Source organism: Lepisosteus platostomus, chromosome 22 (genome assembly GCF_059453375.1).
Source record: "Lepisosteus platostomus isolate fLepPlt1 chromosome 22, fLepPlt1.hap1, whole genome shotgun sequence".
NCBI lineage: Eukaryota > Metazoa > Chordata > Actinopteri > Semionotiformes > Lepisosteidae > Lepisosteus > Lepisosteus platostomus.
In genome coordinates, this window is record NC_142632.1 from 8,284,397 (window position 1) to 8,299,963 (window position 15,567).

Here is a 15,567-nt window from a genome sequence, read left to right on the forward strand (position 1 = left end):
GAGAAGAGGTAAACGCATTAGACACTCAGGCTGATGGCATTAGAGCTCAGTGTGCATGACAACTGAGCAATTCTGTGTCCTTGCCTAACCACAGTGGGGACAGGGAGCGCACAGCTTTGATGCAGCTGACATGTAAAATTAGAAACAATAAGAGGGGTGGAAAGAAAGGGAAGGGGGAATGTTTTAATTAAGGAACAGTGTGTGCTATACAGAGGAGCTTAGCAGTCAGTCCCTCATTCCCTCTGACAGAGTGCCCATTTTAAATACAATTTTTATAGATCATGCAGATGGACCATGCATATATAATATAGGAGCGCTTGATTCATATTCCCTCATGGTTGGTATTTTTCTATTAATTCAAATGATGATGAATCTCTCTCTCTGGTGCAGCGTGGAGAGAGGAAGTGGCCTCGGTCTGGCTCTCTGAAGTGTGTTGTAGAAATCCTGTGAAAAAGAAACACAATTCCTCCAAGACTGGGGCTGAGAGAGATCCATTGGCTTCCTATAATGATTTTGGTTTGACTCGTTGCCTTTTTTGTGCTCCTGAACTTGTCTCCCCTATTAATATAATATCTCAGCGATCTCGGCTGTAGAATGCACTCCCACGAATATTTTGGCCAGGAAGATTCGGGAGGACACAAAATAGTGTCACAGGAGGTCATGATGGACAAGCGAAGGTGCAACACTTAAATGCTTCCCCACTGTGGCTCCTTCACACAGCTTCGCAGTCTCAGTCCAAAGAACGGACACCTGCCATTTCAAACAAAGATAGCCTGCAGCTCATTCAAGTTTAACAACTCCTGCTCATTAAAACGCCCTCATTTATCAACAATATATTTTTGAAATGTGAAACCTGTTCTTGAGTATAACACTAACAGTCCAAGGTAACCAAGTTCAGTCAGGCAGTGTCAGCTGTTAGATATCTATGCAGAGCTGCAGATATTAATAATACCACCCTGCCCGAGTCTTCACTACTGCGCGCTGCAGTGGGGTTTGATAAGGTGAACACAGCATCACTGATAAGTCAAGTTAAATTGACAATTGTTTATTGAAGTGAATTAGGTTTTTTTTCCCAGAGAATGGAACCAATTCATGCATCTTCCGGGATGGCAGCAGAAGCCAAGCTGATAGACCTGCTTGACCTTGGTCTGCTGAAGAGTTTGCTATCTCAGAGATGGCAACCTCAGCATCAGTGCCGAAGCCTAGAATGCAATTGGAAGCCATTAAGTGTTCTGCCCGTCTTGAGCTCTTTTAATGGATGCGCTTTGGGATGCAGCCTCCTTCCTGCACCCAGTCCCTGAGCCGGGAGAGGGCGCGACAGGGATCGGGGATCGGTGGCGGATCCCAGATCACACTGCCGCCCCCGCAGAAGCGTCTCAGTCCACAGCTGCAAAACCGAGCGGCTCAAACACTGTGCCACTGCCCGCGCTCCAACTCGTTTCCCTACGCGTGTCCGCCCATCGTCCAAACGGGCTCGATCCGTTCCTAACCACAAGCACGAGGAAAAAGCAAAACAGGGGAGGAGGGGGAAAAGCCGGCCAACAATGGAAAATAACATTTCTTTGCAGCTAAACAAGGCACCCATAAAAAACACCTCCGGCCTCTAATCTCTGTGAATAAAGAGCAGGAGGTCTGGGCAGCAGCACAGAGTGCAGGCAGGAGCCCCTGAGAGGCAGAGATCTTGGCTAATCTGACGGGGGAAAAGGAGTTACAACTGAGATCCTCCCAGCAAGGTCACAGCTCACAGGGAGAGAGGAGATAGGAGACAGGAAGGGGAGAGGAGGAGGCGGGGTGGAGGGGTAGATATGTAATGGAATATGGCACGACACAGTACAGATTTCTACAGCGCTTTCCTTGAGACCTGATCCCAAGACATTTACAGTACAAAACTCGGAACTGGAGCTCAAAGGGAAAAGTCTCAAAAGAGGTTCCAAAGAGAGTCAGCGTGACAGCTGAAAGAGCAGTTTTAGGCCTGGAATCTGAAGCCCCAATTCCTTAGAGTACAAGGCAGGAGCTGGGACATACAGTACAGTAACAGTTACTCCACCGGTTTAAACAGATCAAGACATGCAGAGATGTATACAAGCAGGAACTCCCTTACAAGCAGTGTGAAAAAGGAGTGTGAGCTAAGACTTGCTTCAGCCATCTGGTTTCTGTTTTTCTCCCAGTCTGAAATCAGCCCTAACAAATCGGCTTAAAGCTGTGTCCCTTTCCTCCGACATGCCCACTGCCGGGCTGAACTCCCGCTGGCACAGCGGACCAGCCGAGTCAGCACTGATTGGAGGAGCGATGTGTGTGTGTCGCTGACATCACTGCTGCACAGCCAATCAGCACAAGAATCTGGGTTCCCCAGCTCATGAACCAGCCCAGACTCAGACTGGACTTCTGAGCAGAAAGGCTGGGCCTTGGCAGCCTGAGCTCAGGTTAAAGACAAATTAAATCCCAGAGGCGAGAGGGTGGGAAGGGCAGAGGGAGAGAGAGAAGGAGAGGAGGGGTGACTGGCCAGATACCTGAATTGCGGTCACTTCTTCTATATGCAAAGAGAGGGGAGGCGGTACAGAGAAGGAGGAAAGAGGCATCCAGAGGAGATGGTGAGTAGGGATGTGGAACCTCAGCGAATTTAAGCAGATTCTGCTTCGTACTCAAAGGCAGCCAAAATAAAACAAATTATCTATCTCGTCAAGGTAATTACAGGCAGCTCGAGCACTGAAGGATGATTGTGCTTGACTTTGCTTAAGTGCTGGTTTTGCACCTATTATTCCTCAGTAATAAAGTGAGTAGGAGAAATAAATGCCTTCAATGAAAGCAGGAGAAATGAAAGGCATGTTTACACTGGGCTCTTCCAGCCTCGTACTGCTCATCCGTTAGCAGCTCTGCTCGGACTCGGGGGACAGGGGAGAGGGCCTGATGTAGGAGCACGCCTGAGCCACCCACACCAGCACACGTCTGCACAGACCTGCACACACCAGCACACGCCTGCACACATCAGTACACACTTGTACACACCAGCACACACCTCCACACACCAGAACACACTAGTATATACCAGCACGCACTAGCACGTCTGCACACACCAGCACATGCCTGCACATATTAGCACACATAAGTTAAAACCAGCACATACCAGTACCCACCAGCTCACACAAGCACATACCAGTACACACTCTTAGATACCAGCTCACACTAATACATACCAACACACACTAGCACATGACTGCACACACCAGCTCACATCAGCACACGCCTGCACACACCAGCACATATAAGTACACAACAACACACACCTGCACACACCAGTACACTCTAGTACACACCAGAACACACCAGCACACACTAGTACATACCAGCTCACACCAGAACACACTAGTACATACCAGCACACACCAGAACACACAAGCTAAAACCAGCACATAACAGTACACACCGGCTCCCACTAGTACACACCAACACACACCAGCACACCAGGTCCGCACCAGGCACGGGTCAGCTAGACTGCTTTCATCTGGGGGAGATCTACTCTTTTAGGTAGCTTTAAAACAGACAATGTTTAGTTGGTAAAATACTGCTGAAATAACTTCACTAGGGACAATCACATCCAAGAATTAGATGCTTTGTGAATGACTGATGTAAGTTTGACTTAACCCGCATGGTTAATGGGCAGCCTCCTGGACACAGGACGAGGGGCTCGAACCCCATTCAGAGTGAGAGAACCATGGGGCAGGTGTTTGTGTTGGACATAGTGTATAGAGCTAATTTCCCTAATGATTGAGATTAGGAACAACTGTGTGAGATTGACGATTGACTTGCTGTTGTTATCCCTCCCGAACGTAGTAGAACTTAGAACTTAGTAACTTCCATTAAGCAAATTAGTCTTCATTCAAAAGCTCTGAGCAGGAGAACTCTTCTTTTCTCTTTTGTTTCTAACTTTACACAAGCGAAGGTGCCTGTTCATGAGTGCCCAGCCGAGAATGCCCTCTCCCAGAGGTGGGGGGTGGGCAAACGATTGTGAACGGGTGAAAATGCACCATTGCTGTGGAGCACGGGGCCTCTGTTCTGGCCATCCAGGTCCCCAGTCGTGTCTTTGCTCCATCCCCGACCCCATGGTCACCGGGGGTGGACAGACCCCATGGCGCCCAGGAGCCCGAGGCAGGACGTACTGTAGATAGGCTATCTCTCCGACAGATAGGCGAACGGAAACTCCCAGCTTAACCATCCCCCTTGGTGAAGCCATGGCCTTCTCTCCATCTCCTGCCTGAGCTCAGCAGGGCAACACCCCTCCCCTGCAAAGAATTTAGGGGTGACAGCATGCTCCGGGCTCCTTCACTCTTCCCTGCCGAGCGGAGCTGGCACTGCCACACGAGGCAGAAGGTCGCGGCCTTTCCAAGGGATGTCTGAGCCTCGCGCAGCCCCGAGGTGTGCAGGCCGGGCGGATCGGGAGGGGGGGGATCGATAAGAGCCGACAGCCATCAGCCCCGGCCTGCCCTGCCTTCGCCCCAATTCACACCGCTCGGCGTGACAGCCCGGCAGAGACAGCCAGACAGAGCCAAATCGTTATTTTTTAAATTAATATGATTTTGCTGGGGTGATCTGTGTTTTAGTGCAGTTGTTGTTGTCGTTGCTTTTTTTATTTTTCCTTCTTCCTTTCAGGAAAATAATCAGCTATTGTTAGGGTAGTTATTGATTGATAGCCAGGCAGTGGGTAAATGAACTCTGCAGGGCCACTCTGATGTATTTCAAATATTGACATTTTAATGCTGTTATAGATCACTGCAAATAAAGGCGACCTTTCAGTAAAATCCCCCAGTTCTCCCCAATCAAAGTTACAAATGTCTCCGATGTGAGGCTGCTGTCTGTTCACCTCACCTTGCAGAGGAGCCCAGGTGTACAGCAACACGGCACACTTTCCAAGCCTGTCCTCACCCTCCGTCTCTCTGTCCTATACTGGCTCTGATAGGCCCTCATTCTCCTCTCTCACTTTCCTATAGACCTGCTACCCTCACTCTCCTGAAAGACCTGCTGCCCTCTCACTCTCCTCTCTCAGTCTCCTGAAAGACCTGCTGCCCTCTCACTCTCCTCTCTCAGTCTCCTGACAGACCTGCTGCCCTCTCACTCTCCTCTCTCAGTCTCCTGACAGATCTGATGCCCTCTCACTCTCCTCTCTCAGTCTCCTGACAGACCTGCTGCCCTCTCACTCTCCTCTCTCAGTCTCCTGACAGAACTGCTGCCCTCTCACTCTCCTCTCTCAGTCTCCTGTCAGACCTGCTGCCCTCTCACTCTCCTCTCTCAGTCTCCTGACAGACCTGCTGCCCTCTCACTCTCCTCTCTCAGTCTCCTGACAGAACTGCTGCCCTCTCACTCTCCTCTCTCAGTCTCCTGTCAGACCTGCTGCCCTCTCACTCTCCTCTCTCAGTCTCCTGACAGACCTGCTGCCCTCTCACTCTCCTCTCTCAGTCTCCTGACAGACCTGCTGCCCTCTCACTCTCCTCTCTCAGTCTCCTGATAGACCTGCTGCCCTCTCACTGTCCTCTCTCACTCTCCTGACAGACCTTCTTCCCTCTCACTACCCTATAGACCTGCTGCTCTCTCACTCTCCTGACAGACCTGCTGCCCTCTCACTCTCCCCTCTCACTCTCTGATAGACCTGCTGCCCTCTCACTGTCCTCTCTCACTCTTCTGACAGACCTGCTGCTCTCTCACTCTCCCCTCTCACTCTCCTGACAGACCTGCTGCCCTCTCACTCTCCCCTCTCACTCTCTGATAGACCTGCTGCCCTCTCACTGTCCTCTCTCACTCTTCTGACAGACCTGCTGCTCTCTCACTCTCCCCTCTCACTCTCCTGATAGATCTGCTGCCCTCTCGCTTTCCTACAGACCTGCTACCCTCTCACTCTCTGTGACACACCAGCTGCTCTTGCACTCTCACTGCATATTTCTGCTCAGCAGAGCCAGAGCACTGAAAAGAATTGGAATTAAAACAGACACAGATAATAAAACGAGATAGGGAAAAGAACCTGGGGTAGGGAATAGATTTTTTTTCAAAAGCAAATGCGATTATCATCAGTCTCACGTTCCTCACTCTCTCAACCCGGGGCTCCGTTTCAAAGCTGCTGTCCCGTCTCTCTCGGGTTGCAGCAGTTCTTTACTGGCATGCCAACATGGGCAAGCGCTGCCAAAAATACAGAACTCTGTCCACACGGCCAACACAGAGGGCTGGCGTGGAGCTCAGCTACAGTGTGTCTGTCGTGATGTGACAGCCAAGGCACCTTCAGTCACTAGCCGCAATATTAGGAACAATAGGGGCCAAACTGAAAATATCTCAAAGCCGAGTGTTGTTCACTGGGGTTTTCCTAATATTTTTGCCACTGAATGTATAGTATCACTGCTTCCTAACTCTCTGTGCTGCAAAGAACTTCCCCCCGCAACTCAGGGCAGCCCTTTCTGTGTTCCAGCACTGGGCCCTGTGCTCACTTGCTCGCCAGCACTCCCCCGCACTCTGAATCGTGAGCAAGCCCGGCAGCTGCTGTCAAGGCCTACTGAGCCGGGGATCGGGGGAAATCTCTGTTCATTCACCGCCTTAGTCTCCGGCCATGCTGATTTAGACTCTGTGGAGCTTGGTTAAGGCAAAAGCCTGCTGTTCCTACCGGCGCTGCATCAGTAGATAGAGCAGTATCTGTGTGTTTCACAGTCTCTCTGCCCACCTGGGTCTGAGGGCAGATTTCTCCCCAGCTCCAGCTGCACTAAAGCCTTTGGATCTGCCTGGCCGAGAGGCTCGGGGGCGCACACGTCCCGCAGAGAGTGCACACAGGGTGCAAACGCCCAACAGAGAGTGCACACGGGGTGCACACATCCCGCAGAGAGTGCACACGGGGTGCACACATCCCGCAGAGAGTGCACACAGGGTGCACACGCCCAACAGAGAGTGCACACGGGGTGCACACGCCCCACAGAGAGTGCACACGGGGTGCACACGCCCCACAGAGAGTGCACACAGGGTGCACAAGCCCCGCAGAGTGCACACGCCCCAGAGAGTGCACGCGTCCCACAGAGAGTGCACACGCCCAACAGAGAGTGCACACAGGGTGCACACACCCCGCAGAGAGTGCACACAGGGTGCACACGCCCAACAGAGAGTGCACACGCCCCACAGAGAGTGCACACGGGGTGCACACACCCCGCAGAGAGTGCACACAGGGTGCACTCGCCCCGCAGGACTCGCACTGCTCGACAAACGCCGCCAGCACAGCAGCAGCTCGGAGCAGATTACCTGTTGTCGTTGTTTTCTGGCTTTCAAGATGACATTAAGCAGGGACTTACAGATCGCGCTCTACAAAGTCCCCCCAAGCATGTCTGCAACAGGATCCACTGGAGTCAAGCTTCAACAACAGCAGTTGGGCAGCTCGTCCCAGGCCCCCATCACGCAGTATGAAGAAGCTCCTCATGTTTCCTCTGCAGAAATGCTCCCAAACGAAATTACCCCGAGCCCCTAACTTTATTACTGACTGTAAAGATACTCCCTGGATTGCTTTAGTCAAGCCCTCTCAGGTCTGTGAATGCCCAAATCAAGTTGGCACCTAATGACCACTGTTCCAGACTAAAGAGATTACAATCTGTGTGTGGCATTTCATTTAGGACGCAATAATACTCGTTTTACTCTTTGGTAATTTGACCATGTAGAGAACTTTGAGGTGCTCTATGAAATAAAGCATAATGGGATTAACTGATTATCAATTAGAATGGCCATATGGCCCACTAACTCCTGGAACAGATTTACAAAGGTGCCTTAAACACAAAACTTTGTGAATTCAGCATTTATCCTTTTTTTAACTGAAACTGGAGCTTAGTTAACGATATTTGACACTACAATAACAATGGTTCATGATTTGAGTCGATGCACCGTGGAATTCAGTTTCCGTTGAGATTGTTTTGTGTGATCACACCTAGTTACCTTAATTGCCTCTCGGTAATGAAAGCTGTGTCCTAATTTGCACAGACGCTCCCCGATCGATAATACCGATCACCTGTCTTTCCCGAGATCGGGCTGATGGAGCTGCAGGTGTGAGGGAGATAATTAACAGCACATGCAAGTAAACCGGCAGTCGCTGAGCAACAGATACGTGAGCAAATGAACAGAAAACAAAACCTGTTCACCAAAAAGCATTGAAATCCTGAGCCCTGCTGTAATGTAGATGTAGTGGCAACATCAAGGAGCTCCATACTCCTTCCCACACCTCGACAGCCTGTGCTAGTTGCTGCGGGCAAGACAGCCACCCAGATTCCTGCTCATGACTGTCAAGCCTGAGGCCTGTACAGTCTGCTCCCATGATTCTCTCCCAGTTTGCCCTACTGGTTTCCCACATGCAGAACGATGACAGTCAGATCTAGGACGTTGTTGTTTGGGAAATTGTGAGCAGAACTGACCACAGTCTCTGCCCTGTGCGCCAGCAACCTGAAACCCTACTGTACCTCTAGTCAAAGTGTGTCCAGGTGCTGCTCTCCATCGCAGCTGCTTAGAAACTGAACACAGACTGACCGACTTCCTCGTTCCTCTCAGAGGTTCAGCAGGTGGGCACAGGTGTGGTAGTATTGAGTGAAGTGCCAGGAGAGGCACACAGACGGGCAGGCAGCCCCCGGACAGGTGGGGGTAACATATACAGCTTCCCAGCGAGCTCCAGTGCGAGAGATTTAAGAAACAGGCAGTGACGGGTTCATGAGACAGAGCCCTGCAGCTCTGAGTATAGTAACGCAGTGGTCAGTTTTCGGCATAGCGTCGACGACAGCTCAAAAGCCAGGTGAACAACAATCTCGACAGAACGTCCTTAACATGTTTCGCAGACGGGCCTGTCCCTGCAGCTCTGCTGGCACAGACACAGAGAGATCAGGAAGGAAGAAAGGAAGATGGAGACTGAAAGAGGGTCTTTCATGTGTGTGTGCTTGGATCCGTGATTAACGCGGCTCTTGGGTTTGTTTCCTTTCACTCCTTCCTTTAACTAGAAAGGTCACTTGCAAGGACGACCTAACCTGGAGACCCATTCACACACCCGAGCATTTACTGGAGCGTCCCGCCTAGGACTCGAACCCAACAGTCAAAGCTGACATCCAAGACGGGTGTTCTGCCTTCATTTCACAGCACTGAATCAGGATTGTGAGATGGGAGAAAGAAATCGAATTATTGTACAGCAGAGAGGAATACAGAAGGACGAGAAAGATGTGGAGGGAGAGACGGAGACAGACAGAGCCAGCTGCCCAGGTCAGCCTGGCAGACTGACAGACAGGTTACTGCCGTGCTCTAAAGACAGTTCTTGCCTGAACGCCCTCCATTGTGATTAGCAGAGCTCAGGCGCAGTACAGTTGATGAACTGACATTACAGGGGCTCAATGGCGGGCTTCTCAGGGTCTAAAAATGGCAAGTTAATAAAAAGGGATTACTCTGTGGAGATCCACACCATCATCCTTCTCGTCTCCTGTCTGACAACGAGCACGGATCGAGTTCCATTCCCGTCAGTAAACCCCGGGAATGGAGCACATATGTTTGCAGACTGAGGGCACAGAAGCTCCGCGAAGAGCTAAAAACGAGAACACAGTGCCATGCTCTAGAGGTCGGAGGTCAGAGGTCAGTCAACCAACACACACAGTACATGGAGTTAATCAGAATGAGACAATTATCAGTTTCTTCAGATCTTGTGCTTCTGTCGTCATTCATTCCAATCTTACATGCTCCCAGGTACATATTTTCCTTTCTGCAGGAATATAGATTATGTCTGGAATTGAGGTATAGAGGTGGTGTGTGCGTGTGTGGACATGATTCTCTGCAATAACGCAGAAGTCTCTTTCTAGTTCACTGAGCTCTGTAGTACTGACTGGAGCTGAGCTCCCAAATACTCAATTGCACCCTTACTTGCACTAATTATTTAACCTTTGATGGAGGTATTTCTCAGTTCTTGAAATGTTGCAGGTCTCATGTTGCTTCTGAACTATTACAGACACCCTTAAATCTCTGTCCGCCACAAATAAGAAAAAAGGAAAACAACCGATTTAGGCAAACTGCAAAATCAGTTGAAGAGCAAATTTAACAGCTGACTGAAAGCCAGAAGAGACTGAGGTACCTGTCCTACTGTTTATTGTTCAGTTGCTGATGAAAGCAGATGGTTGATGTCCATCCTTTATGGCACACAACTGAAAGGAGTTGAGCTGGAATCGTCCAGATTCCCTTTAGTACTCCCACTGCCTGCAGCAGAAACTACAACCCGCCTCTCTTACCATACGCCACTGTGTTTGTGCCTGCTCCCTTTTGAGCTTGGCATTGTGTCACCCCATCCCTATAATCGTGCTGCTTATTTTAATAAGGCTAGGGCATCGTAACTACGTAACAGAGGTAAGCTGCTGCAATGCTGCTATGGCCTCCTTAACGAGGAGTATTAACAAATGAAAGCTAGCGCTGTTGCTGTCTGGGGAGACTGAGTGAGGAGTCAGTGCCTGCGCACAACGCCAGAGTCAGCACTAATTCCAGCAGGCGGCCAGGGGCACGCGGACACACGGCTGACAGCAGGGAGATCAGGGAGCAAGGGCGGGCACTGACAGGCGCTGAGAGGGAGCAATCAAGCCTGCCCAGCTCCAGTTCCAAGTGAACTGAGCTCTCTCACCAGCGGAGGCCGTGTGAAACTACCTGTGCTGAGGAAGGAAATCACTGCCTGGTAAAAAAAGAGGAGGTATTAACATCTAAAGTGCAAACTGCCCGCCCTCTACAGCAATATCAGCTGTGAAATAAGAGTCCCCCGTTACAAGCGCTTACAATAATGTGTACAGTTTATTGCTTGGCTGTGGCAGCAGCTGCAATAATTCGCTTTATCCTACTGCACACAAAAGCTTCGCCTGATCCGTTTTCAGAGTCCATATGGGCCGTTTAGGGGTTTTTTTTGTGCTATTTTTGACATCCAAACTCCGATCAAGAGAACACCACTGCAGTTTTCGTGGCGCTGAACACACCAGACCGTCGCTGTCATCTGGCCGGATTTTACGCGGGATGCCGCCAGCCTGTCTTCTCACTCTTTAATAAGAATCCCCGCGCGGTAATCGGTCGGCCGGGCTTACGAAGCGAGAGGCCACCAATTACAGGCCAACTCTCGAGCAGGAGGCAGGCCTCAGACTTTGAGGCAATAAGGCGAGTCTGAAACAAAAACAGCAGCGAGAGGAACGCGGCAAACAGGAGGGAGTCATCAGCTCGCCGACACCCTCCCGGCATGCGTGGGGAGCTCTGATTAAACCAGCTCCATTTATTTGCACACCGTCTGAAAATCCGTGGAAACCTGTCCGGGCCCAGTGGCGGTGCGGCTGACTTCACGGATTCACAGGATGTACAGGAGCAGGCAGTTTGGCGTTAAGGACTTTGGGGGAAGAGCAGTCCTTTACTTTATTGTCTCCGGCTTTATTCCAGGGATTCCGGCTCAGCGATTGAGATTAACAAATCCTACAGCTGTGGCTGTGTAGCGGAGCTGGTTCGGATACGGTGACGTCATCGCCCTCCCTGCGCGTAGCAGGGACCTCAGCCGCCCGGGCTGGGGGAGGTCTCCTTTAGCTCACTCGGCTGGTTCCCTGTTGCGTTACGCGGAACCGCGACGATCACAGCTGGGGGCCAGCAGCCAACGAACTCCAGCAGGATCAGCTGGCAGCCATGATACCAGCATGGCGCACCAGAACAGGCAGCTGGAAGTAACGGTCCAATATGCACAGTGCGCAACCAGGGTCTTACCCTCTAGCTCAGGCTGTGGTTAAACTCTGAGCAAGAAAATCAGTGCTACTCCGCCCAAAGCAGAGTGTGGCCGGGACACTGGATAACAAGCACAGCGGGACTGCTGGAGAGAAAGAGATGCTCTCCCTCACAAAACGAGCGATCGATCGATCAGAGAGCGATTGGGGGAGGGGGGGGAGTGGCAAGGCCTGGGATCATTTACTTAAACTGAAGGAAAGTATATCAACCAAGCGAGAAAGAGGAAAGGCACTGCCTTCCCCAGGAGGGGGCGCTGTTCTGGCTCTGCCAACAGTGCAGTGAGCCACATCTGTGCTGTGAAAGCAGCTGAACCCAAGACACGGGTGTTTACAGCAATCAGCCACGAATTACAAGCAATCACCTGGAGCAGGGCTCCGTAATTGGGATGTTAAATTACACTACATTTTCTAGTTTGTTGTGGTGGAAAGGATTACCCATGATTGGATTGGACTCCGAATTTGAAACCAGCGTGTAATAATTCCAGCTCTCACAGAGCAGAGCTGTCCCTGATTTAAACGCAAGAGTTCGTTCTATAATCACCCTTGATATTGTTCTTTCCGAGCAGATGTTTTAGATTTCAGGTTTTCGCTCTGGAAATCGCCTGGATTTCCTGGGAGATTCCTGCTGATTGGCTCTGCCCCAGCGGACGCGGGGCTTCCCTGTTAAAGTCTGGACACAAGTCAGCCCTGCAGCTGAGAGGTCAACTTCACAGGCAAGGGAAAATCCCATGGGTTAGGCCACACTGCACTCAGCGTCCCGGGGAATGTACTCCTGTCTCTTACTTCTGTAGGGTAGGCTATGAAATCTCAGTGCGAACAATTAGGAAACGTGCACTCCGCCTCCTCCTCCAAGCTGAAGGCCATCTGAATTCTCTCTTTCATTTCCAAACCTCGCCTGAAGAACTGATCAATCAAGACCAAGGCACAAGCAGCAGGAGTTTATTTGCAACGTGTTGATTGCACTGCACTCCAGCCTCGGAGGAAGGGACAGGAAAATAATTTCCCCTCTCTCTGCATTGATGTGACGATTGCACTTTGTGGCTATTTCACACAGGAGGCAGACCTGGTCCGTCCTGCGCACAGGGGGCACCCTGACCTCACTGGGGCGACAGAAAGACTGGCGGCTGGCTCTCCGCGGCCACAGCAGGACCCCACGCTGACGGCGCGCAGCTCCGCGGCGGGGGTGGAAATAAGGCATTACCAACGCTCAGATGGTCAAAGCCGGTGCCCAAATCCCACAATCGATAGGAGCTCAGCTCACAACAAAGACTTTCCTCCCCCCCCCCCCCCCGGCCATGGACAGTAAGAGCAAGGACACGATCTGGCCCCCCCAGTCTCTCGCCTGCCTCCAGCCCGCCTTCATTTCCATCCGCTGCAGATGTGCCCGGCCGAGGTCAGGGGGCAGGCCCCCAGAACCGCTCCTCGCTTCTGACTAAATAGAAACCCCGCCGCCTCGCTGCTCCAAATGAAGTCATTAGACATTCCAGAAGGGGCTCCAGAGCGCTCGCTGGCGCGCGCGGACAGGGCAGGAGAGGCCTGGGCACCAGGAGGGCGGCTCTGGAGCCGCCTGGGAGGGATGCGTTATTCATGAGGGCTGACCGCAGCCCTGACCTGCCTCATCCGTATTCAGCGCGGCGCCCGGCACACGTGCGGGATGGCTGTTTTTCCGTGACCCCAAGAAACTGCAAGGCCGCCGCGGGGGGGGGTTGGTCGCGCGGGTCGCCCCTGCGCCGAAAGCCCCAAGCTGTTTAATTATTCACTTAAAGACGAGGCCGGTGGCAGCCGCCCGGCATTACCGCCGGAGAGAGAGAGCGAGGACGGGCAGCCCCGAAACGCTGGCAGCGCCTCGCCGTTGACAGCTGGAGACACGGGCGCTGGCTCTCCGATGATGAGCGCCCTGCGACAACGAACCGCCATTCATTTGAGAATTGGCACCATAACGAGGCAGAGAGAATTGGATTGATGCGTTGAGAGTCAGTGAGACCCAAGCAGGCTGAAACCCTGAGTGCCCGGCAGGCCTGACTGAACAATCCTCTGCTTGGCACACGCTGACCTTGGCGCCAGGCCCTCCTCAACTGCAGATACAGCTCTTATGGACTCAAGGGCAGAACTGCCTCCTGTACATCAGGACCCTAGTGGGAAAGCGAATAAACCAGCAGCACTGGTGCCTGTGTCTCATTCTGGCACATTGGACACAACTGGCTGGCAAATGTCCCCGCAGGCTTGATATAATAATAATAATAATAATAATAATAATAATAATAATAATAATAATAACATCACTTTATTAACCCTTTACAATTTCTTGCATTGGGAATTATCTTTTCGCAGACCCCAGCTTGCTCTCCATGAGACACACAGACAGGGAGAGAAGCTTGGGGTCAGAGCGCAGGGTCAGCCATTGTACATCGCCCCTGGAGCAGTTGGGGTGAAGGGCCTTGCTCAGGAGCCCAGCGGAGTAGGATTCCTCTGCCGGCTGCGGGATTTGAACCGGCAACCTTCCAGCCACAGGCGCAGGTCCTGAGCCACAGAGCCCCCGCACTGCCCCCACAAGTGTATAGCTGTGCCCCTGTACATCACCACATACACGGGCGATTTTCTTCTTTCTCTCACACCTGAAGAAGGCTCCACAGCCGAAACGTCGTGTTTCTGTTCTTCTCTTTCCAGCAGGAAAAAAAACCTCAACTTCACACATGCACGTTCATGTAACAGCGGCACAAACCACGTTACCACCGAAACGTGCCGCAGCCTCGAATTCCCGCGCAGTGGCTTAATCTCGTCAACGCGATCTGCATGCCGATCTCTCCCGCCGGCAGGATGAAAAGAGGCGCGTGTTAACCAAGAGGGGGCCGGAGCCACAGATGGGGGAGATGGGAGGAGAGATACCTGCTCGCTGTTTTCAAAGGCGAAGCCCGCAGGGATCAATCCAATTCCGGGGCTAGCGCCGAAACTGGAAAGACGTGGGGAGACATCGGCTGGAATGAGATGGAGCAAGAAGCAGGGAGCAAAATAACAAAAAAAAAACAAAAAACAAAATGAGAAAGCCAGAAGTTGCATGTTCTGGGATGAAAAACAAAGGCGGCTCTTGGAGCTGGCGGAGACGGAGCTAATCGATTAGGAGAGAGTCCTGCTAAGGCTGTATTAAATTAGCCCCTCTATTTGTGGAGCATTAGCTCTCTGCTTGAGTCCATCAGTTAAGAGTTTTATATTTAATTAATTGACATGCATGTAGCAACAATGTGCAGATAACAATCGCATTAAAATAATTAAAAATCCAGCCGAATTAGCAGCTGCTGGAGCAGGGTTCGGAATAAACGGGTGGCGAGGCATCGCAGGGCACACGAGGAGCTGGGAAACGAGATGGAGGTGATAAAACAGCTTCCTGATGCACACTGATACCGCACAGCAATTAAAACCCACTTAACCCATCGCTGCGCTGTGCACGTCTCTGCTCACAGAGGCCGAGGGCAATGTTATATTGTTCGGGCAAAGAAAATGGAATTTCAAAAACGGCTCATCAAAAATGACGGTTCAATCAGCAAAAAGATTGCCAACTGGTGGGAGGTGGCGATGCCAGACCATGCCACTTCTTTTGTGACTCCATATGTGGTTTTGCAGACCAGCCTGCCTTGTTAGAGCCCCCTTGATACAGCGGCACAAAAACAGGTCCCTCCACACACGCGCCTGGCATGGCAGCAGCATCGTCTGTCTGAGCTGCCCAATATCCCAGATCCTGATTTCCCATGAGCACTACAACAGCCTAACGCTCCTCTATTCAAGGAGCAGGTGCCACGCTCAATACAAT

General features: G+C 51.5%; 2 protein-coding genes across 3 annotated transcripts in view; one reads left to right on the forward strand and one right to left on the reverse strand.

Annotated features, from left to right (window-relative positions):
- Window positions 1–15,567, forward strand: part of rtn4rl1b (reticulon 4 receptor-like 1b) — a 102,561-nt gene that overhangs the window by 79,371 nt on the left and 7,623 nt on the right. The gene's annotated exons all lie outside the window — the stretch shown is intronic.
- Window positions 1–15,567, reverse strand: part of rpa1 (replication protein A1) — an 89,883-nt gene that overhangs the window by 15,464 nt on the left and 58,852 nt on the right. The window contains exon 17 of one of the 2 annotated variants that reach the window (XM_088616095.1): window positions 14,669–14,737. The exons of the other annotated variant lie outside the window; for it this stretch is intronic. Within the exon in view, the coding sequence (XP_088472221.1) occupies window positions 14,684–14,737 (54 nt within the window). The 3' untranslated portion in view covers window positions 14,669–14,683. Of the gene's footprint in view, window positions 1–14,668; window positions 14,738–15,567 lie in introns of those variants that run through there. 2 annotated transcript variants of the gene reach the window in all.